This window comes from Theropithecus gelada, chromosome 4 (genome assembly GCF_003255815.1).
Source record: "Theropithecus gelada isolate Dixy chromosome 4, Tgel_1.0, whole genome shotgun sequence".
Lineage (NCBI taxonomy): Eukaryota > Metazoa > Chordata > Mammalia > Primates > Cercopithecidae > Theropithecus > Theropithecus gelada.
The window spans coordinates 13,904,096-13,928,673 of record NC_037671.1 but is presented as its reverse complement, the minus strand read 5'-3'; the positions used below and the strand labels follow the sequence as shown (position 1 = coordinate 13,928,673).

Genomic DNA, 24,578 nt, shown 5'->3' with positions numbered 1-24,578 from the left:
TAAAGCAAGCTTATTTCAGAGATTTAGTTAAGAGAGAGACAGAGTGCACGAGACAGAAACAGAGGGAATGTGCCTGTCTAAAGTCCTAGGGTCAAAGCCAAGTGTCTAGTCATTGAAACATGCCTGCTCTACCTGCCTCTATTGTATTACAGCATGAGAACTGATCTGCCTAATGATCCTAGTGAAAATCCTAAATGATCAATGATTCAATTATATTTCCTTTACTCAGCTTACTAAGAAATAAAATATCTAACAATTAGAATTAGTGTAAGGGGACACTAGATTTAAATTTTAATTAGCAGGAAAATTACATTAACTAAATCCTTCCTTCTTGAGGTACTCTGGTTAAGTGAGATTTTACTGCAGTAAATAAAATACTGACTGCAATTTTTTTTTTTTTTTTTTTGAGACAGAGTCTCGCTCTGTCGCCCAGGCTGGAGTGCAGTGGCCGGATCTCAGCTCACTTGCATTTTTACTGAATAGGAAATTTCTCCTTTTGCTTTCCATTCAAAGTTTGGTATAAATGCTATTGAGCTTCTCTTTTTAATTTTTCAAAGACACATCTAATAAACAATAGCCACAAAAAAATAAATGCTAAGATCATAAGATCCCTGAATTGGAAGAACATGAAGTCATATTTCAGTAGATAACTCTAAGTGTGGTCTCAAAGTGTGGTCTACACTGGGGCATGAGCAGTATCTGGAAACTGGATGGAAACGCAAATTCTCAAGTCCCATCTATTCAATTCAAAACTCTAGGGACAGGACCCAGCAATCTATGTTTTAGCAAGCCATCCTGGTCATTGTGATGGCCACTGGTGTTTGAGAACCACTGCTCTACATCAGGGGTTGGCAAACTCTAGTCTGTTGCTGTTCTTGCAAACAAAGTTTTATTAGAACACAGCATACCCATGTGTTTCCATTCTGTCTCTGGCTGTTTTCTGGCTACAAAGGCTGAGGTGAGTAGTTGCCACAGAGATTGCATGGTTCAGAAAGCCTCAAGTATTTACTATCTGGCCCTTTACAGAAAAAATGTGCTGACCTGTGCTGTAAATTATCTTATACAAGAGAGAAGTATAATTTTGAATACCAGTATTTGTAGAAAATCAGCAATGCCCTCACTGAAAATCAACATAGATTTCTTGCCAGAGGCACAGCTTAAATTTATCGATTTTTGAAACTGTGGCCAGGCGCGGTGGCTCATGCCTATAATCCCAGCACTTTGGGAAGCCAAGGCAGGTGGATCACTTAAGGTCAGGAGTTCGAAACCAGCCTGGCCAACATGGCAAAACCCTGTCTCTACTAAAAATACAAACATTAGCTGGGCATGGTGGCAGGGGCCTGTAATCCCAGCTGCTCAGGAGGCTGAGGCAGGAAAATCACTTGAACCTGAGAGGCGGTGGTTGCAGTGAACTGAGATCACACTGTTGCACTTCAACCTGGACGACAGAGCAAGGCTGTCTCAAAAAAAAAAAAAAAGATTTTTGAAGCTGTGGTATTTCTTTGGTGTTTATTTCAAATAAAAGCTGTATTTACTAGAAACTGTTCTTTGGGTCCATTTCTAACTGATAACTCATTATTTCAGGTTGAACTATTCACTGAATACATACTTACTCTGACTCATAGGTTTAACCACCCCTGTCCTTACAGAGCATGAGAGCCCTTCAGGTTGACAGAGGGCAACACATCCCAGGTTGATGGAAGAAAGGTGAAGGTGTGATTAAAACCCTAACCAAACTCTTTCTGCATGAGCAGGCAGGACACTGTCGATACCCTCAGAATCACAGCAGCTGCTCCTTACAAAACACTCTGAACTAGATTATATACTCTGTACTGTATATATAGCTCATATGACACAAAACAAAAACCAGCTGCTGATAGAGGTAATTCAGTGAATAAAAGGTGAAAATTGGCTTTGAATTGGTGCAGACACTGCTGTCTCTACTCTTAACAACTTTGATATAAAACAAGGATAAATGAAGGGAAAGGAAGAAACTTTGAGGGTTTATTCAATATTTATATAAGCCTGAAGGTATCCTAAGCACTTGCAAAATAAATGTCTAAATAATTAAATCATTAAAAGCATTAGAAAAAACTAAGGGGAGAATGGAACCAACAAGTTTACCTCAAAATATACATTCAAAAGAGTATACATTTGCAGGAAATGGGAATAGCCCAGAATTTTAGCATCATTCATAATAAACATACTCCAGCAACATTTGGGAACAGTTTAAACAAAAACAAAAACAAACAAAAAAAAAGCCCTAAATCTTTTTTTTTTTTTTTTTCTGAGACAGGGTCTCATTCTGTCACCCAGGCTGGAGTGCAGTGGCACAATCTCGGCTCACTGCAAACCCCACCTCCCAGGCTCAAGCCATCCTCCCACCTCAGCCTCCTGCGTAGCTGGGACTATACGCACATGCTACCACACCTGGCTAATTTTTGTATTTTTTGTAAAGACGGGGTTTCACCATGTTGCCCAGGCTGGTCTCGAACTCCCAAGCTCAAGTGATGCACCTGCCTTGGCATCCCAAAGTGCTGGGATTACAGGCATGAGCCAGCACGCCCAGCATAGAAGACCCCAAACACTTACCCAAGAGTCATATTAAACGTTTAGAAGTCCTTGCAATTTCCATTGACAGTGATTCACATATCAGTAAACCAATATTTTGTTATTTTCATACTTCTGAAAGTTGTTTTTGGGGAAATAAATGCCGTTTAACTCGGAGGGCACACAGCAACCCAGACAAAATGTACTTACTTGGTCTTTCTCACGGTCACTGCCACTACTGGGAAGGAAAACTGGCAAGACTAAATTGAAAGAAAACAAGTACACAACATACACATTAACTCATGAGGCATAAAAATTCACTACTCCCTCTCCCAATATGCTAAAGCTAAAAGCAATTCCCACTTCCTACAGCTTCCTGAAATGTCTCCTCTTCAGATCCTTTCTATATTCAACCTTGCTCCTCACCACTCAGCATGAATTCTCTGCTCCAGACTTTGTCCCCGAATGTCACCCTCACATCCTTGTTGTGCCCTTGTAGTTTGTTTTGTTTGAGACAGGGTCTCACTCTTTCACCTGAGCTGCAGTGCAGTGACGCGATCACTGCTCACTGCAGCCTTGACCTCCTGGGCTCACGCAATCCTCCTGCCTCAGCCTCCCGAGTAGCTGGGACCACAGACACACACCATCATGCCCAGCTAATGTTTTAATTTTGTAGAGGTGTGGTCTCACCACATTGCCCAGGCTGGTCTCAAACAACCCTCCCACCTTGGCCTCCCAAAGTGCCGGGATTAGAGGCGTGAGCCACCATGCATGCCCTTGTGGTTTTACCTGCCTAATAATGCTTCCCTTTCTCCTCTTCACAATCCTATTCTTTTTTCCAAGGGTTAAATCAAGTCCCACCCACCTCTTCCTTGAAGATTTTCCTGATGATTCCAGCTCATGACAGATTCCTCTTATCTGAATTTCTACGCCATTTATACAAAACTCATCTGTAACAACTGTTGGTTAATTTCACGTTCTTCCGTTCTTCCGTCTCATGTACACAGTACATTTTGCCTTTCCAGTGTAACTGTAGCAGGGAAAGCTGGCCCCATGATCATATCTTTCTTTGGACCCACTCCCATTACATACCGAAAAATAAATATCTCATTTGAAAATCACTATTTGAAAAGTGATTCAAAAGAAGACATGCCAGACTTACTGCTCATACTACTTCTGGTTCTTGTCTTCTTTCTACCAGAATATGATTTTAGGGATTTCCTTTTTTGGTTACTGATCCAAGACAGTTCACTGGTACTCGAATCTTGATCACTCTCAGAGAAGAGATGTTTTCTATAATGAGACTTCTACAAGCACAGATCATAAATGAGAATTTTAGAGGGGTGTTAGTGCCTCTTATGTACAACTAAACATATTCTACAAAGCTAGAGATAAGAGAAGTACCCTTCTAGAAGCCTGGGCTTTCTTATATAATATAAAGGCAAACAAGTATGGAGAGGAAGTAAAGGATTATTCCATCAGTCAATTCGCAACCAAGTTGCTGTTGTACAGGATGACAAAATCCTTTCTAATAAAACGTTTGCAACAGAAGAGATGCTGGATGACTGTTCAAAAGCTGACCAATCTCAATATTGTGCCTAATACTACTTCAAAATACTAAGTCAGATGGCAAAAGAAAGTATGGGAATATTTTTTGCAAAGACAAGCCTCTCTACATTTTAGAAGAACTAAAACCAAACCGGAGGGTCATTTCTTTTCTTTTTTTTTTTTTTTTTGAGATGGAGTCTCACCCTGTCGCCCAGGCTGGAGTGCAGTGGCGCAATCTGGCTCACCGCAACCTCTGCCTCCTGGGTTCAAGTGATGCTCCTGCCTCAGCCTCCAGAGTAGCTGGGATTACAGGCGCATGCCACCACCCAGCTAATTTTTTTTTTTTTTTTTTTTTTTGTATTTTTAGTAGAGATGGGGTTTTACTATGTTGGTCAGGCTGGTCTCAAACTCCTCACCTCACATGATCCACCTGCCTGGGCCTCCCAAAGTGCTGGGATTACGGGTGTGAACACCACACCCAGCCCAGGAGGGTAATTTGTTTAAAACATAAAGCATTTTGAAATTAAGCCTGGATTACAAAAGATTAGAGATTTAGGGCAAGTTTAATCTTTCTGGTGGATTATTCAACTGTACTTGGATATTTATATTTTTAAAATCTTTTTCTGTTGTTACATTGTCATAAATGCTGTGATGAATACATGTTTATGCTTGATTTTAATATGGAATTTTTTTGAGTTCTGTTTGTCGGGTATCTTCAGGGCCCAGTCCTCAAGCCCTCTTGCCTCTCAAGGGCTGCAGCATTCAGCTACTAATAGTTCATTCTCATTTCAGGCCAGGGAGGAGCTAAGTGTCACTCCCAAACATTAGGTTCCTTCAGTCCCTAGATCCCAAATGAAGAAATGAGACAGAGGCCAAACAAGTCATGTATTCCAAGGGAAAACCGAGTTGAACGAAAAGAGAACACACAGCCGGGTGCCGCCAGGTGCAGTGACTCACGCCTGTAATCCCAGCACTTTGGGAGGCCAAGGCGGGTGATCACCTGAGGTCAGGAGTTTGAGACCAGCCTGGCCAACGTGGCGAAATCCCGTCTCTACTAAAGATACAAAAATTAGCCAGGCATGGTGGCATGCACCTATAATCCTAGCTACTCAGGAGGTTGAAGCAGGAGAATCACCTGAACCCAGAGGTGGAGGTGGCAGTGAGCCAAGATCGTGCCAGTGCACTCCAGCCTGGGCGACAAGAGCGAAACTCAGTCTCAAAAAAAAAAGAAAAAGAAAAAGAAAAAGAAAAGAGAATACACAAACATGGAGGCAAAAACAATCTCAAGGAGGGGATGGTGAAAAAAATGACAGACAGCTGATGAGGCATAGTGGCTCATGCCTGTAATCCCAGAGATTTGGGAAGCCAAGATGGGAGAATCTCTTAAGGCCAGGAGTTTGAGACCAGCCCGGGCAATGGAGCAAGACTCCATCTCTATAAAAAATGTTAAAATGAGGCAGGCATGGTGCCACCACCTGTAGTTCTTGCTACTCAGGAAGCTGAGGCAGGATGATCGCATGAGCTTGGGAGGCTGAGGCCGCAGTGAACTATGACGACAGAACAAGGCCTTGTCTTAAAAAAATTTTTTTAATTGACAGATGGTTGGCCAGGAGAAAATGGTCTATGAACCAGGAAAGGTGGCTTCTACCTGTCACTACCCTAATAGAGACAGATAAGAACCTTGAGCCCCACTCCCTGTACTCACAGGTGGCTTAGGTTGGTCATTTAAGCGGAGAGTTATTAGGCAGCGGTCATCTTCAGCACTCATAAACTCTACCACGTTGGTGGATTCTTCTGCCTGCTCTATACAAATTAAGAGAAAGACATTTACTATAATAACCATGCACACGCTGACATTCTCACCAGTGCTCTTCATGGAATGCCCCCTCTGGTACCTCTCCATCCTTTGGTAAGAGCTGGTAATTAGGTCCTGCCTCAAACCTCCAATCAGAAATCTATGGGCACTGGCTGGCATGTTGGCTCATGCTTGAAATCCCACAACTTTGGGAGGCCAAGGTGGGCGGATCACTTGAATCCAAGAGTTTGAGACCAGCCTGGCCAATGTGGCAAAACCCCATCTCCACTAAAAATAGAAAAAATTAGCTGGGCATGGTGGCACACACCTATAGTACCAGCTACTTGGGAATCTGAGGCAGGAGAGTCGCTTGAACCTGGGAGGCAGAGGTTGCAGTGAGCCAAGATCACGCCACTGCACTCCAGCCTGGGCAACAGAGCAAGACTCCATCTCAAAAAACAAGAAATCTATGGGCACTTGGGAAAACAGCCTTGGGGCGTAACTCAAAAGAGAAACAAGGTCTAGTGCAGGGCCGGCTTTATGGGTAGACAAGACCCTTCCTACCCCCCATGTCCTGCCTCCCCCAAACCCCATCATTTCTTCTCCTTTGTCATTTCCAGTTGACCGACAAGAGAGACCTTATCAGGTGTAGAAAACAATTCAAGGCTATCAGCAGTTCTTCTTCCTCCAGAGGTGCCATCAGACATGCATCACTCATATGACCACAGGTTTCCAGTGACCTCTTCCAACTAAGGTTTCATTGCTTTTATAGGAAACTCAGGGTCAGAATTTCCTTATTTCCCAATATACCTGTTTCTCTTTCATGGCCACTGGGATTCTCCCTGTCTTCTTTATCAGACTTACTAAAAAGTTCTGAGGAGATTTTCATCTGGTCAGGCGACATCTGAAATGCAAGACAAAAGTCAACTTTGAAATGTAGTCATTTAAAAAAAGAAAAAAAATTAAGGAAAACCTAAAGCTTAGAACAAAACATGATAAATCAGAAGTTAGTCAAGTTTACCAGTTTGTCCTCTCCTGAAGGATCATTCCACTGTTTCTGCCTTCTCCAGGCCCCATCTCCCTCCAGGACGAGCTAGGGCTAGCCATTCCCCTGCTCTAAGCACTCTTTCCTAGTGTCTTCCCAGCCTCTCCCGTCTCTGACCCAGGTCTCACCCCGTTGGGTAACGGCTAATCCCTGCTTCTCGTAGGCACTGAGTCTCTCTCAGGATGAGTCTGTAGTGAGTTCCCAACTGTAGGGTCCTCAGGCCAACCCCTTTCCCTAGGGTAGGAGCCTCCTATTCTAGGAACTGCAGCTTTATCACAGGAAAATCCTCATTCTCCCCTCCAAACATATTATTCATTTTGTGAAATATGGAAATACATATGGTTTTGATGTTTTTGTGAGTTAAAGCAAACTTCTCGTCAGAACATATGTAATTTGATGGAAGAAATGTTTTTTTAATCAAGTGACTGATTTCCCCTTTATTTCTCATCCTCATCCTCAACCACAAAATGGAGTTTTTGTAAAAAGACCATGTCATTAAAATAGGGTGAGTTTTTGGAAACTATTTTAAGAGCACTTTGCTACATATAAACACTTTCATATACAACTCAAACCAAAAGGAAGCCGGACCAAGACCTCTCCCTCAGATCTCTGAGCTCTTAATTTAACTCTCTGTGGGCCATTACCACAGTATTTTTTGCCTTTTGTCACAAATTTCTTTGCCCCGTCTACCGTCTGTGATACAGAAAGCTTTCCTGTTCCTGTCAACAAACAGGAAACATTACAGTCAGAGAGCTGGAGACCACAGCAATCTAGAGAGGTACAGACCATTTCCACAAGGTAAGACCAACAGGTAAAACTGTGGAAAAACTCCCTCAGAAACTTTACTCCTAATGACTCCCTGATATGGTTTGGCCGTGTCCCCACCCAAATCTCATCTTGAAACGTAGCTCCCATAATTCCCACGTGTCATGGGAGGGACCCCATGGGAAGTAATTGAATCATGGGGACGGGTCTTTCCCATGCTGTTCTCGTGATAGTAAGTCTCACAAGATCTGATGGTTTTATACAGGGGAGTTCCCTTACACAAGCTCTCTTGCCTCCCACCATGTAAGATGTGACTTTGCTCCTCCTTTGCCTTCTACCATGATTGTGAAGCCTCCCCAGCTATGTTGAACTGTGAGTCCATTAAACCTCTTTCCTTTATAAATTACCCAGTCTCGGGTATGTCTTTATTAGCAGCGTGAGAACAGACTAATACACTCCCCATAGGTCCAGGGGGAGCTGAGAGAGATGGAAATGCCAGTGTCCTCAGGACTCCAGGAAGAAGGTGGTAAGAGGGTGATATTATCCTAGAAAACTTTTCATCTGTTCACAGTAAGTAGAATAAGCATTTCAAGGAACAAAGAGGCTTTCTGTCCTACCTCGTCAAGACAATGACCCATGAAAAGGGAAAACTGGGATTCAAATCCAGAACTCTCAACTCTTTTTATACGGCACTCGAAAGACCAGGTTTCCTGCTTGATCATATATTCACATCAAAACCCAACAAGGACATTTAACAGACATGAAATATACTAAAACATTTTTAAATAATCCAAAAGAATGAAACCTGCCACCTGTTTATCTTTTCCTAAAGCTTGAATGGAAGCTTGTGATATGTTGAACTGCAAATCAAAATGGATTTCTATTTTCATGACTTCTTTGTAGCTGATAATCATGGGCTTCTTGAGGTGAATGATAAATATCTTTATCTTCTCAGTTTCTACGAGAAAATATGGAGTATCAATGCATAACAACATACTTCAATGTTTTATTTTAAAATTTTATAATTTTAAATAACTACACTAGGGTGTCTGTTCAGATTTTTCTGTGGTAAGAAGTTGAAAAGAAATCATATTAAATAACATTACTTTGAAATTGTCCTTTAGATGCACATGTGTATTTACGCATATACATATACTATACAATTAAGTGGTTGATCTTGCAAACATTGGAAGTAACTTACCTTAGTAGCAAAGAAATGAAGATAGTTTTGCCTTCTGCAATTCAGTTTTTTAAGAGCATTTTGTTTAATACAAGGCTATCATCTGCAATAGGTATTTCATTCCCAACTATACTAAGGACAACTTTCACTCTCTCTCTCTGAAATCCTACTTATTTCTAAAATTGAAAATAAAACTCACTGTCCCCAATGTGCAAAATGGAATAATCTACCACCATTTCAATGGACTCCACTTGAAAAAGAGGCAGAAACACCTTAGAAAGAAGTCTGCAGGCCAGTGGCGGTGGCGCACGCCAGTAATCCTAGCACTTTGGGAGGCCAAGGCAGGCTGATCACGAGGTCAGGAGATCGAGACCATTTTGGCTAACACGGTGAAACCCTGTCTCTGCTAAAAATACAAAAAAATAGCCAGGCACGGTGGCAGGCGCTTCTAGTCCCAGCTATTCAGGAAACTGAGGCAGGAGAATAGGCATGAATCCAGGAGGCGGAGCTTGCAGTGAGCCGAGATTGTGCCACTGCACTCCAGCCTGGGGGACAGAGTAAGACTCTGTCAAAAAAGAAAGAAAGACAGAAAGAAAGAAAAAGAAAGAAAGACGAAAGAAAGAAAGGAAAGAAAGAAAGGGAAGGAAAGAAGGGAGGGAGGGAGGGAAGAAGGAAGGAAGGAAGGAAGGAAGGAAGGAAGGAAGGAAGGAAGGAAGGAAGGAAGGAAGGAAGGAAGGAAGGAAGGAAAGAAGGAAGGAAGGAAGGAAGAAAGGAAGGAAGTAAGTAGGGAAGGAAGGAGGGAGGGAAGAAAGGAAGGAGGGAAGGAGGGAGGGAGGGAGGGAAGGAGGGAAGGAAGGAAGGAAGGAAGGAAGGAAGGAGGGAGGGAGGGAGGGAGGGAGGGAGGGAGGAAAGAAAGAAAGAAAGAAAGAAAGGAAGGAAGGAAGGAAGGAAGGAAGGAAGGAAGGAAGGAAGGAAGGCAGAAGGAANAAGGAAGGAAGGAAGGAAGGAAGGAAGGAAGGAAGGAAGGAAGGAAGAAGGAAAGAAAGAAAGAAAGGAAGGAAGGAAGGGAAAGAAAAGAAAAGAAAAGAGAGAAAGAAAGAAAGAAAGACTGCGTCGAGGTGGGCACATCACAAAATCAAGAGTTCAAAACCAGCCTGACCAACATGCTGAAACCCTGTCTTTACTAAAAATGCAAAAATTAGCTGGGCGTGGTGGTGCACCCCTGTAATCCCAGCTATTCAGGAGGTTGAGGCAGGAGAACCGCTTGAACCTGGTAAGTGGAGGTTGCAATGAGCCAAGATCGTGCCACTGCACTCCAGCCTGGGTGGCAGAGTGAGCCTCCATCTCAAAAAAAAAAAAAAGAAAGTCTGTGTCTCAGACAACAGCCTCCTTGCAGGCTCCTACCTGGTCACCGGCCCTTTCCTGACAAATTGTCATCAGGCTTAGAAGAGAAAATAGCTTAGACCAAATTCACAAAGAGCCCAAGAATAAGCCACGTTAGGTACAAGGTAAGTTGGAAGAAGCAGAATAGAAAAGGCAGCAAAGTCCAGGAAAGAACAGGCAAAGCTAATGGCCACAAATTAATGAGAAGGGAAAGAAGGGAAAAAAAAGAGTGAAACATACATGAGTCTAAATCTGTGAGGTCCAACTCATCAGAGTACTTAAAGCATGCCTAGTACCAACTGAGATGCTCTGTAAGCATAAAATACACATCAGATTATGAAGATTCAGTACACAAAAGAAGAATGTAAAATGTATCAATAATTTTAAAATATTGATTACATGTTAAAATAATATTCTGGATATTATTCCTGGATATAATATTCTGGGTTAAATAAAACATATTATTAAAATTAATCTACTTAATCTTATTTTTTTAATCTACCAAAATTAATCTACTTTTTTCTTTAATGTGACTACTAGAAAATTTTAAATTAAGTATCTGGCTCACCTTATATTTCTATAGGACAGTATTGGTCTAGAGTAAGGCTCCATGATCTCCCCAAAATACTAATCTTACTGGACATTTTACTCATCACTGCAGGGAAAGTCTATAAAACCACGCAACAAAAGTAAGTTTAAATATCTTACAAAGTAACTAGCTAATTGTTAGCCCAGCTTGGTGGCGGAAGCCTGTGGTCCCAGCTACTCGGGAGGCTGAGGCAGGAGAATGGCGTGAACCCAGGAGGCGGAGCTTGCAGTGAGCCGAGATCGCACCACTGCACTCCAACCCGGCCGACAGAGTGAGACTCCGTCTCAAAAAAAAAAAGGGGTCAAAGGCCATAAACAGACACTTATCAAACAAAGATATTCATGCAGCCAACAAACATGAAAAAAAGCTCAACATCACTGATCATCAGAGAAATGCAAATCAAAACCACAGTGAGATACCATCTCACACCAGTCAGAATGGCTATCATTAAAAAGTCAAACAACAGATGTTGGCAAAGTTGCAGAGAAAAAGGAATGCTTTTACACTGTTGGTGGAAGTGTAAATTAGTTCAACCATTGTGGAAGGCAGTGTGGTGATTCCTCAAAGACATAGAGAAAGAAATACCATTTGACCCAACAATCCCATTACTGGGTATATGCCCAGAGGAATATAAATCATTCTGTTATAAAAATACATGCACACCTATGTTCATTGCAGCACTATTCACAATAGCAAAGGCATGGAATCGATCTAAATGCCCATCAATGATAGACTGGATAAAAAAAATGTGGTACCTATACACCATGGAATACTATGCAGCCATAAAAAAGAATAAGATCAAGTCCTTTGCAGGGACATGGATGGAGCTGCAAGCCATCATCAACAGCAAACTAACAGGAACAGAAAACCAAACACCACATGTTCTCACTTTTAAGTGGGAGCTGAATGATGAGAACACATGGACACATGGTGGGGAACAACACACACTGGGGCCTGGGAATGTTGGGGAGAACATCAGGAAGATTAACTAATGGATGCTGGGTTTAACACTTAGGTGATGGGATGATCTGTGCAGCAAACCACTATGGCACATATTTACCTATGTAACAAACCTGTACATCCTGCACATATATCCATGAACTTAAAATAAAAGTTGAAGAAAAAAAAAAAGGAATGCAATTATAACATTTACCTTCTTTCCATGAGGCACTCTTTGTGCTGCAAGCTCATCTAACTATATGTTTGCTTAGAAATTCTAAGGAGGCCAGGCACGGTGGCTCACACCTGTAATCCCAGCACTTTGGGAGGGTGAGGCTATCAGATTACTTGAGGTCAGGAGTTCGAGACCAGCCTGGCCAACATGGCAAAATCCCATCTCTACTAAAATATAAAAATTAGCCAAGTGTGGTGGTATGGGGCCTGTAATCCTAGCTACTCAGCAGGCTGAGGCAGGAGAATCGCTTGAACCCCGGAGGCAGAGGTTGCAATGAGCCTAGATCACGCCACTGCACTCCAGCATAGGTGACAGAGATACTCTGTCTCAAAACAAAACAAAAAGAAATTCTAAGGAACAAATGTTGAACCAAACCAGGCACCCCCTGAGATTCTCCCCACCAGGAGATTGCCCTGAGACAACAGTCAATGTACAACCAGGTTCTGCCCACAATGGCATCAGCCAGAGCACCTGATAGATAAGCAAGTCATGGAGACCCCACACTTCCTCACTCTCTCCCTTACATACCATTCATGCCAAGTCCTCTTTAAAAGCCCCTGCTTTCTTGCTCACCCACTGCCTGGAAACAGACTTGGTGCTGTTGGGGGTGGGGGTACAGTGGGAGTGAGACTGGCCTTTGGATTGCACGGGAGCTGGGTGAGGCCTGTGACTGCTGACTTTTCCCCACTTCCCTGACAACCTGCATGACTCAGCAGAGACAGCCACAATCCTAGGAACATAACTCCATTGGCCTGGGAACCTCACCCCTCACAGCCATAGCAAGACCCACCCAAGGAGAGTCTGAGTTCAGACACTCCTAATCCTGCCCCCACCCAGTGGTCCTTCCCTACCTATCCTGGTAACTGAAGACTAAGGGAATAGTGGCCCCACCCACCGCCTGTTCCTCCCCACACTACCACAGCTGATGCTCTCTGGAAAGCGCCACCTCCCGGCAGAAGGCCAACCAGCACAAAAATAGAGCATTAAACCACCAAAGCTAAGAACCATCACAGAGTCCATTTCACCTCCCTGCCACTTCCATCAGAACAGGTGCTGGTATCCAAGGCTGACAGACCCATAGACAGTTCACATCACAGGACTCTGCAGACACCCCCCAGTACCAGCCCGGAGCCTAGTAGACTTGCTGGGTGGCTAGACCCTGAAGAGAGATAATAATCTCTACGACTGGGCTCTCAGGAAGCCACATCCATAGGAAAAGGGGGAGAGTACTATATCAAGGGTACACCCCATGGGACAAAAGAATCTGAACAACAGCCTTCAGTCCTAGACCCTCCCTCTGACAGAGCCTACCCAAAGGAGAAAGAACCAGAAAACCAACTCTAGTACTATGACAAAACAAGGTTCTTCAACACCCCCCAAAAATCATACTGGCTCACCAGCAATGGATCCAAACCTAGAAGAAATCCCTGATTTACCTGAAAAAGAAATTCAGGAGGTTAGTTATTAAGCTAATCAGGGAGGCATCAGAGAAAGGTGAAGCCCAATGTAAGGAAAAAAAAAAATCATACAAGAAGTGAAAGGAGAACTATTCAATGAAATAGATAGCATAAATAAAAAACAATCAACATTTCAGGAAACAATGGACAACTTACGGAAATGCAAAATGCTCTGGAAAGTCTCAACAATAGAATCGAACAAATAGAAAGAAAGTCAGCCAGGCATGGTAGCTCACGCCTGTAATCCCAGCACTTTGGGAGGCCAAGGTGGGTAGATCATGAGGTCAGGAGATCGAGACCATCCTGGCCAACACGGTGAAACCCTGTCTCTACTAAAAATACAAAAAAAATTAGCTGGGTATGGTGGCACGTGCCTGTAATCCCAGCTACTCAGAAGGCTGAGGCACGAGAATCTCTTGAACCCAGGAGGTGGAGGTTGCAGTGAGCTGAGATCACACCACCGTACTCCAGCCCAGTGACAGAGCAAGACTCTGTCTCAAAACAAACAAACAAAACCAAACAAAGTCAGAGCTCGAAGACAAGGTCTTCGAATTCATCCAATACAACAAAGACAAAGAAAAAAGAGTAAGAAAATATTAACAATGCCTCCAAGAAGTCTGGGATGATGTTAAACGACCAAACCTGAGAATAATCGGCACTCCTGAGGAAGAAGAGAAATCTGAAAGTTTGGAAAATATATCTGGGGGAATAATCAAGGAAAACTTCCCCAACTTTGCTAGAGACCAAGACATCCAAATACAAGCAGCACAAAGAACACTCAGGAAATTCATCGCAAAAAGATCATCGGCTAGGCACACTGTCATCAGGTTTTCTTTTCTTTTTTTTTTTTTTTTTTGAGATGGAGTCTCGCTCTGTCACCCAGGCTGGAGTGCAGTGGCGCGATCTCGGCTCACTGCAAGCTCCACCTCCTGGGTTCACACCACTTTCCAGCCTCAGACTCCCAACGAAGGAAAGAATCTTGAAAGCGGTGAGACAAAAGCACCAGGTAACATATAAAAAAAACCTATCAGATTAACAGCAGATTTCTCAGTAGAAACCCTACAAGCTAGAAGGGATCGGGGCCCTATCTTCAGCCTCCTCAAACAAAACAATTATCAGCCAAGAATTTAGTATCCAGTGAAAATAAGCTTGACATATGAAGGAAAGATACAGTCTTTTTCAGACAAACAAATGCTGAGAGAATTTGCCACTATCAAGCCACCACTATAAGAACTGCTAAAAGGAGCTCTAAATCTTGAATCCTGGAAACACATCAAAACAGAACTTCCTTAAGGCATAAATCACACAGGACCTATAAAACAAAAATACAATATTACAAAAACCAAGGTATATAAGCAACAAATAGCATGATGAATGGAATGGTACCTCACATCTCAATACTAACACTGAATGTAAATGGCCTAAATGCTCCACTTAAGAGATACAGAACTGCAGAATGAATAAGAATTCACCAACCATCTGCTGCCTTCAAGAGATTCACCTAACACATAAGGACTCACATAAACTCAAGGTAAAGGAGTGGAAAAAGACATTTCATGCAAATGGGCACCAAAAGCGAGCAGGAGTTATTCTCATATCAGACAAAACAACCTTTAACAAAACAGCAGTTAAAAAAGACAAAGAGGGACATTATATAATGACAAAAGGCCTTGTCCAACAAAAAAATATCACAGTCCTAAACACATATGCACCTAACACTGGAGCTCCCAAATTTATAAAACAATTACTAACAGACCTAAGAAATAAGATAAACAACAACACAGTAACAGTGGGGAACTACAATACTCCACTGACAGCACTAAACAGATCATCAAGACAGAAAATCAACAAAGAAACAACGGATTTAAAGTATACCCTGGAACACATGAACTTAACAGATATATACAGAACATTCTATCCAACAACCGCAGAATATACATTCTATTCAACAGGCGCCTGGAACTTTCTCCAAGACAGACCATATGTGAAGACCAAAAAATGAGCCTCAATAAATTTAAGAAAACTGAAATTATTATTATGATTATTTTATTTTTTGAAATGGAATCTTGCTCTGTCACCCAGGCTGGAGTGCAGTAGCATGATCTTGGTTCACTGCAACCTCTACCTCCCAGGTTCAAGTGATTCTCCTGCCTCAGTCTCCCAAGTAGCTGGGATTATAGGCATGTGCCACCAGTTAATTTTTTTGTATTTTTAGTAGAGACAGGGTTTCACCATGTTAGCCAGGCTGGTCTTGAACTCCAAACCTCAGGTGATCTGCCCACCTTGGCCTCCCAAAGTGCTGGGATTACAGGTGTGAGCCACCACGCCTGGCCTAGAAAGCTGAAATTGTATCAAGCACTCTCTCAGACCACAGTGGAATAAAACTGGAAATCAACTCTAAAAGGAACCTTCAAAACCATGCAAATACATGGAAATTAAATAACCAGCTACTGAATGATCATTGGGTCAAAAATGAAATCAAGATGGAAATTTAAAAATTTTTTGAACTGAGTGACAACAGTGACACAACCTATCAAAACCTCTGGGATACAGCAAAGGCAATGCTAAGAGAAAAGTTCATAGCCCTAAACACCTACATCAAAAAGTCTGAAAGAGCACAGACAGACAATCTAAGGTCACACCTCAAGGAACTAGAGAAATAAGAACAAACCAAACTCAAATGCAGCAGAAGAAAAGAAATAACCAACATCAGAGCAGAACTAGATGAAACTGAAACAAAACAATACAAAAGATAAATGAAACAAAAAGCTGGTTCTTTGAAAAGTAAATAAAATTGATAGACTATAAGTAAGACTAATCAAGAAAAGAGAGAAAATCCAAATAAGCTCAGTAAGAAATGAAACAGGAGATACTACGACTGACATCACTGAAATACAAAAGATCATTTAAGGCTTCTATGAACACCATTACACATATAAACTAGAAAACCTAGAAGAGATGGATACATTTCTGGAAAGATACAACCCTCCTAGCTTAAATCAGGAAGAATCAGATACCCTGAACAGACCAATAACAAGCAGTGAGATTGAAATTGTAATTTAGGCCGGGTGCGGTGGCTCAAGCCTGTAATCCCAGCACTTTGGGAGGCCGAGACGGGTGGATCACGAGGTCAGGAGATCGAGACCGTCCTGGCTAACACGGTGAAACCCCATCTCTACTAAAAAATACAAAAAATTAGCCGGGCGAGGTGGCGGGCGCCTGTAGTCCCAGCTACTCGGGACTCCTGCTGAGGCAGGAGAATGGCGTAAACCCGGGAGGCGGAGCTTGCAGTGAGCTGAGATCCGGCCACTGCACTCCAGCCTGGGCGACAGAGCGAGACTCCGTCTCAAAAAAAAAAAAAAAAGAAAGAAAGAAATTGTAATTTAAAAATTATCAGCACCAAAAAGTCCAGGACCAGACGGATTCACAGCAGAATTCTACCAGACATTCAAAGAAGAATTGGTACCAATCCTACTGACATTATTCTACAAGATAGAGAAAGAGGGAACCCTCCCTAAGTCATTCTATGAAGCCGGTATCACCCTAATACCAAAAGCAGGAAGGGATATAACCAAAAAAGAAAACTACAGACCAAAATCCCTGATGAACATAGATGCTAAAATTCTTAACAAATACTAGCTAACTGAATCCAACAACATATCAAAAAGATAATCCACCATCATCAGGTGGGTTTCATACCAGGTATGCAGGAATGGTTTAATATGCACAAGTCAGTAAATGTGATACACCACAAAAACAGAATTAAAAACAAAAATCACATGATCATCTCAACAGATGCAGAAAAAGCATTCAACAAAATCCAGCATCCTTTCTGATTAAAACTCTCAGCAAAATCGGATTACAAGGGACATACCTCAGTGGAATAAAAGCCATCTATGACAAACCCACAGCCAGCATAATACTGAACGGGGAAAAGTTGAAAGCATTCCCTCTGAGAACCAGAACAAAACAAGGACGCTCATTCTCACCACTCCTTTTCAACATAGTACTGGAAGTGCTAGCCAGAGCAATCAGACAAGAGACAGAAATAAAGGGCATCCAAATTGGTAAAGAGGAAGTCAAATTGTCTCTGTTTGCTGATGATAATGATTGTATACCTAGAAAACTCTAAAGATTCCTCCAGAAAGCTCCTTGAACTCATCAAATAATTCAGTAAAGTTTTCAGATAAAAAAATTAATGTGCACAAATCAGTTGCTCTTCTATACACCAACAGCAACCAAGCTGAGAATCAAATCAAGAACTCAAACCCTTTTATCATAGATGCAAAAATAAAATAAAATAACTTAGGGATGGGCCGGGTGCAGTGGCTCATGCCTGTAATCCCAGCGCTTTGGGACGCTGAGGTGGGCGGATCACCTGAAGTCAGGAGTTTGAGATCAGCCTGGCTAACATGGTGAAATCCCGTCTCGACTAAAAATACAAAATTAGCTGGGTGTGGTGGTGAGCGCCTGTAATCCCATCTACTCAGGAGGCTGAAACAGGAGAATCGCTTGAACCCAGGAGGCAGAGGTTGCAGTGAGCTGAGATCACGCCACTGAAATCACTCCAGCCTGGGTGACAGAGTGAGACTCCATCTCCAAAATAAATAAATAAATAAATAAATAAATAAATAAATCTTAGGTATATACCTAACCAAGGAGGGGAAAGATCTCTACAAGAAGAACTACAAAACACTGCTGAAAGAAATCATAGACAACACAAACAAATGGAAACACATCCCATGCTCATGGATGGATAAAATCAATATTGTGAAAATGACCATACTCCCAAAAGGAGTCTACAAGTTCAATTCAATTCCCAGAAAAATATCACCATCATTCTTCACAGAATTAGAAAAAACAATCCCAAAATTCATATGGAACCAAAAAAGAGCCCACATAGCCAAAGCAAGACTAAGCAAAAAGAACAAATCTGGAGGCATCACATTACCTGATTTCAAACTATATTATAAGGCCATAGTCACAAAAACAGTATGGTACTGGTATAAAAATAGGCACATAGACCAATGGAACAGAATAGAGAACCCAGAAATAAACCCAAATACATACAGCCAACTGATCTTTGACAAAGCAAACAAAAACATAAAGTAGGGAAAGGACACCCTTTTCAACAAAATGGTGCTGGGATAATTGGCAAGCCACATGTACAAGAATGAAACTGGATCCTCATCCCTCACCTGATACAAAAATCAACTCAAGATGGATGAAGGCCTTAAATCTAAGACCTGAAACTATAAAAATTCTAGAAGATAGGCCGGGCACAGTGGCTCACACCTGTAATCCCAGCACTTTGGGAGGCCAAGGTGGACAGATCACCTGAGATCAGGAGTTCAAGACCAGCCTGACCTAGAGGGAGAAACCCCATCTCTATTAAAAATACAAAAAAATTAGACAGGCATGGTGGCGCATGCCTGTAATCCCAGCAACTCGGGAGGCCAAGGCAGAAGAATCGCTTGAACCCGGGAGGTGGAGTTTGTGGTGAGCCGAGATCACGCCATTGCACTCCAGCCTGGGCAACAACAGCAAAACTCCACTTCAAAAAAAAAAAAAAAAAAAACTCTAGAAGATAACATTGGAAAAACCCTTCTAGACATTGGCTTAGGCAAGGATTTCATGACCCAAAAACAAATGCAATAAAAACAAAGATAAATAGCTAGGAGTTAATTAAACTAAAGATCTTTTGCATGACAAAAGGAACAGTCAGCAGAGTAAATAGACATCCCACAGAGTGGGCGAAAACCTTAGAAATCTATACATCCGACAAAGGACTAATATCCAGAATTTACAACGAACTCAATTCAGCAAGAAAAAAAAAAATCCCATCCAAAAGTGGGCTAAGGACATGAATAGACAAGTCTCAAAAGAAGATATACAAATGGCCAACAAACATGCAAAAATGTTCAACATCACTAATGATCAGGGGAATGCAAATCAAAATCTCTGATCTGCAAAGCCCTTGATCCTAACCAATAATTACAAAACAGCCTGATGATCCATCTCCATAGAGGGGGCAGGCACCTACATTTCCTGACAGCCATGTTCCTTCTTGCTAGATGTCTTCCTTACTATCCACAGTTTACTACCTGATCTTGTAGGTTTATCAAGAGAGGAACCTAGGATGACATGTTCTCCTCTCCCCATCAGACTCTTTCAAACCAAAGCAGCACTTTGGGGAAAAGCATTGTTAACTGATTGCTGGATCATATGGTAGTTCTACTTTTAATTTTGTGAGGATCTACAAACATTTTTAAAATGAAAAAACTAGACAAATAATTTAATCCCAAGGTCACAAAGCACAGAAGTCACAAATCTGTGTCAGCGCACCTTCCATCATACCACACAGCCTTCCTACCTCAAGGCATGATGAACATATGCCCTAGATTATAATAAAAATAAATATACAGTATGTATAAATAAATATACACGGCAAATACAACAGAAATAATACTTGGAACTGGACGTGGGTTGTTTAAATGTATCATATTACCTATTATGCCGAAATTCATCACTGCTTCCTTCGGAAGTGTCACTGAGTCCCATAGAGTATTCTTGGGAAAATGAATAAGTGAAATTCATGAGCGCAAAACATATACTTCCATAAAAATGATCTCTAAAGGCTTAGTTCTAACCAAGAATCATTACCTCAGCATTGTCTATATAAAAAGTGACACTCTGACTTCCCAGGTTGAAGTCGATCCAAAATTTCTCTAATTTTTCATCCGCTGGTTTTCTCATCTGTAAGAGATCATTTCAGCATGAATTATACACATAAAAATCATGCTATAGGGTCAGATAAACATTATTCCTTTGAAGACAGAATTTGTGCTTTTCCTGGAACAGCATTCTCCTAGCATTATAGGGCCTCTCTTTATTGACTGACTCTTTTGTGCAAACCAGAAGGACCTCAGTTTTATGGAACTTGGCCATTTCTCCTCACCCCTCCAAAAATCCCACTATCTGTAGCATATTTAATAGATATTTAAATATGTCACATGATTCTAGCTACACAATTTTTTTCTAATGAAAATCACAGAGAAAACAGTTCTATGTTGAATCAGTAACAATCCACACTGCATATGGATGGAAACTTCCAGAGAAGGAGATACTGTAACCAAACATGAGTGATTTGCCATCTATCTTCCATTAGAGTAGAGCTAAAACGTGAAGACTTCAAATTTCCTTCATTTTAATTATTCTAAAATAAATAGATGCTTATAGTTAAAACAGGGGAAGAAAGATTCTAACAGTATGGTGTTTATAGAAACAGTAAACATCTTCTCTGCCCCTCAGCTTTTCATAAGTACCTTTCCATAGGCACCATTAACAATGCCTTTGTTTCCTTCCAGATGTTTTCTAGACATGTATCAACAAGTATAGGCCAGGCACAGTGGCTCTCGCCTGTAATCCCAGCACTTTGGGAGGCTGAGGCGGGCGGATCACAAGGTCAGGAGATTGAGACCATCCTGGCTAACACAGTGAAACCCCGTCTCTACTAAAAATACAAAAAAATTAGCCAGGCATGGTGGCAGGCGCCTGCAGTCCCAGCTACTCAGGAGGCTGAGGCAGGAGAATGGTGTGAACCCGGGAGGCAGAGCTTGCAGTGATCCGAGATCACACGACGGCACTCCAGCCTGGGCGACAGAGCGAGACTCCATCTCAAAAAAAAAAAAAAAAAAAAAAAAAAAAGAAGTATATAGAAAGATTTTATTCCCCAACAATAGATAAAACACTAGGACTTACTATTCTATAATCCAATTTTCCAATACGTTGTGTTTCTTGGACATCTTTCCTTTCTATAGTACATATCTACCTTTTAATAGCTACAGAGGTGAATGAGGGCTTTCACCCACAATACATGTTCCTGGAAGCCAGTGTAAGGGTCAAGGTAAGGGCTCTGATGGAAGGGAATGGAAATTTGGATGTCGTAGAAGAAAAACCAAACAGAGCAGAATCGTCAGACAACGGAGGGAAAATAAACAGAATCAGCCTACCAGACTCAGTTCTAGAGAGAAGGAATGTGTAGTGTAGCCATGAGTTGAAAGTTTAGCTCAGAGAGGCCAAGAAGGGGACTCTGAACCCAAAACAAAGAAATGATGAATGAGGACATTCTGAAGACAGGATCCAGGACACTCACACAAAGTCAAGGTTCCAAGACCTCTAAATATTTTAGCCTGAAACTGAGATGCTGTAGGTTGCGGCCGTTTTATATGAAGGACCTTGTTCCTCTAGAAACCAAATGGGGGGTGGGGAAGAAACTGGTCAACCTTGGACTATAAAGTGCAAGGCAGAATGAGAGTGAGAGAGAAAGGACAGTGGCCCCAGTGGTTGAGAATAAGAGGGTGGGGCATAAGATGGAAGGAGAGAAGCAAGGAAATCATTCTTTTTACCCCAGTCTAGGCATGAATTAGGTTGCCCATGAACAGGGTAAAATGAGGCAAGCTTCCTGTAACTGTCCTCATGTACACAGTATAGACCCTAAAATTCCTTTTTCCCGTAGTAATAGTAGAGCCCTTAAACTTACTGGTAATGCATTCTGGTTAGGGTATGGTATGATCAGTTTGAGAATTTAGGTCATTAGGAGAAGTTGGCATCCTTTTTTAAAAAGCCCTTTTGAGTTATGAGAACAAAAGTTTGACCTAACCATATAAACCTAACTCCTGGTTTCACTGCACACCACCCTCAGACCTCCAAGAGAGATGAACATACCTCATGCTCATCAGCAAAAGCAGCAACACACGGAAATGAATACACCCTGCAAAACATCTCACAATTAAAAAATAAAATATGAATGAACCTTAAACACATCTACAGACGTTCCGCAACAAGCACTTATAACTAGAGTATGCATTAAGTCTCCTCGTACAGAGTACGATAAGGGGGTTAAGTCTGCAAATGGAGACCTACTATGGGTAGATTTCAAATCTCCATCTGGCAGTCAGTAAACCAGGTTTACTAGTACTATATCTCAACCCAGTTACTCAGCCAGATTCCCAAACAAAAGGAGTGAATTTAGCAAATATTGTCTGACCAAGGACTTAACTGTTCATGATACAACTAACTCCAGCAACTTCAAGTCAGGAAATTGTTTTTAATAAAATCTATGAACTCTTTAAAGAATGTATTATTTTAAAATACATACCCCAAGTCACAAATACCATAAAACTGATAGAGATAATTTTTAAAAACACTCCAACAAGCCACTAGGCAGAAAGGGTCTGATCTTCTCAAGTTTCTACTCAATGGACAACTCAATATGTTCTGTAAAGATGTACCCAATATTCTCTCCCAAAATGAAACAGATCCTAAACTGCTCTTTTAAAACATTAGACATTTTCAGCACACAACTAGTCAATAATGCTCAGAGACACAACTTACCTTCTTTGGTCACCGAGTCTGTCGTTTAGGTGATTGAGAAAACGTCTACTGTCCTTCAAAGCAAATGATATAAACTCTTTTATTAAAAAAAAAATCAAGATGTCTTGGTCAATACTATCTTAGCATATAGAGGCCAGTGTTTGCTTCTAAATGACCAGGATGCAGTAACATCAATGAGGCTTTATAAGGATTCGTTATTATATGTTAACAATACTTCATGCCACAAAGAGGAGGCTCCAGGATCATGTTTCTAGAAGGAACCTTTGCTCCCTGCAGCCATTAGATTTTCAGCTGAGGAATACTTAGGTCTCCAAAAGTTAAATGCCTGGTTATGTTTCACTGGGTCAGAAGTGTAAGCAAGAGAAATACATCTTACTGATGACCTAGGTTACAATATTTGACCAACCCATTGGGCATCCACCTCCCTAACACCTGCACAGCACAAACCAACCACAAACCTATAAAATTTATCAACTTTGGGTTGATCTGGGTGTATTATCTATGGCCAGTTTTCCTTTTTGGGAGTTCTCTATCTCACTCTCTTCTCCTAGCATATGTTCTAAGAACAAAGACTATTATTAGAGTTTACCTAACCAACAGCTCTCAGGAAGAAATTTGTTGCCCCACATTCTAAAAACAAAGACACAGATCCAAGATTTTGTTCCCTTTTGTTAGCAAGGATTGGCTATTGTAGTCAACACTCCTTATGCTCCTGATCTAACCGTTCAGCAGTAATTAGACATCAGCAGTGTAAGCCTTTCATGTAAAAAAGCAATTCGGGCTGGGTGCAGTGGCTCTCATCTGTAATCCCAGCACTTTGGGAGGCTGAGGCAGGCAGATCATCTGAGGTTGGGAGTTGGAGACCAGCCTGACCAACATGGAGAAACCCCGTCTCTACTAAAAATACAAAATTAGCCAGGAGTGGTGGCACATGCCTGTAATCCCAGCTACTCGGGAGGCTGAGGCAGGAGAATCGTTTGAACCCAGGAGGCGGAGGTTGTGGTGAGCCGAGATCGCGCCTTTGCACTCCAGCCTGGGCAACAAGAGCAAAACTCTGCCTCAAAAACAAAACAAAACAAAACAAAACAAAACAAAACACATAGACAATTCAATTGAGAAACTGATAGCTCTGGGGAAGGAAATGATTTTGGAAACAAGATAATTACATTTCTCTATTTTCATCAAATTTTCCTGCAAATGAGAAATGACAAAGAGCAGAAAGGAAATTAACACATGAGTGCCAACAATAGCCCTGGACCTTTCAGTTTCTCTCACTAAATTCTCAAGACTTTGAAGTGGGCTTTAGTCCCATTTTACAGATGAGGTCACTCAGGCTTCACAAGTCAACTACCTTGCCAAAATGCATACATCCCATAAATTGGAGAAGTGGGGCTCAAACTCTAGGTTCAACCCAGTTCCTCATGGTCTTTCCACTGAGATTATACTGAATCCTGGCTAAATAATTACTATATGCAGTATATGACAGTAGGTTCAGAGTCTGAGGAAATATAAAGGTCCATGTTTAATAAAAATCCTGATTACATGGGAATTTTGACCAGAAAGGTTTTGTCAACATGAATACTGTTATTAAGAATTTTACCTTTTCCTACAGGAGTCTAACCCTCATTTTAAAAACTTTTTAAAAGAAGAGGGAAAATGTTTTAGCTATTTTAAGAGGAAGGTGAATACACAACAA

The 24,578-nt window shown here is 41.5% G+C and overlaps 1 protein-coding gene across 1 annotated transcript in view; it reads right to left on the bottom strand.

Annotated features, from left to right (window-relative positions):
- SYCP2L (synaptonemal complex protein 2 like) overlaps positions 1-24,578 on the bottom strand; it is an 86,643-nt gene that overhangs the window by 39,380 nt on the left and 22,685 nt on the right. Inside the window, exons 11-19 of the mRNA XM_025382310.1 lie at positions 22,883-22,935; positions 22,214-22,259; positions 20,150-20,242; positions 19,995-20,055; positions 8,516-8,661; positions 6,704-6,797; positions 5,804-5,901; positions 3,713-3,857; positions 2,761-2,810 (exon numbers count right to left, since the gene is read on the bottom strand). Of these exons, the coding sequence (XP_025238095.1) occupies positions 2,761-2,810; positions 3,713-3,857; positions 5,804-5,901; positions 6,704-6,797; positions 8,516-8,661; positions 19,995-20,055; positions 20,150-20,242; positions 22,214-22,259; positions 22,883-22,935 (786 nt within the window). The remainder of the gene's footprint in view (positions 1-2,760; positions 2,811-3,712; positions 3,858-5,803; positions 5,902-6,703; positions 6,798-8,515; positions 8,662-19,994; positions 20,056-20,149; positions 20,243-22,213; positions 22,260-22,882; positions 22,936-24,578) is intronic.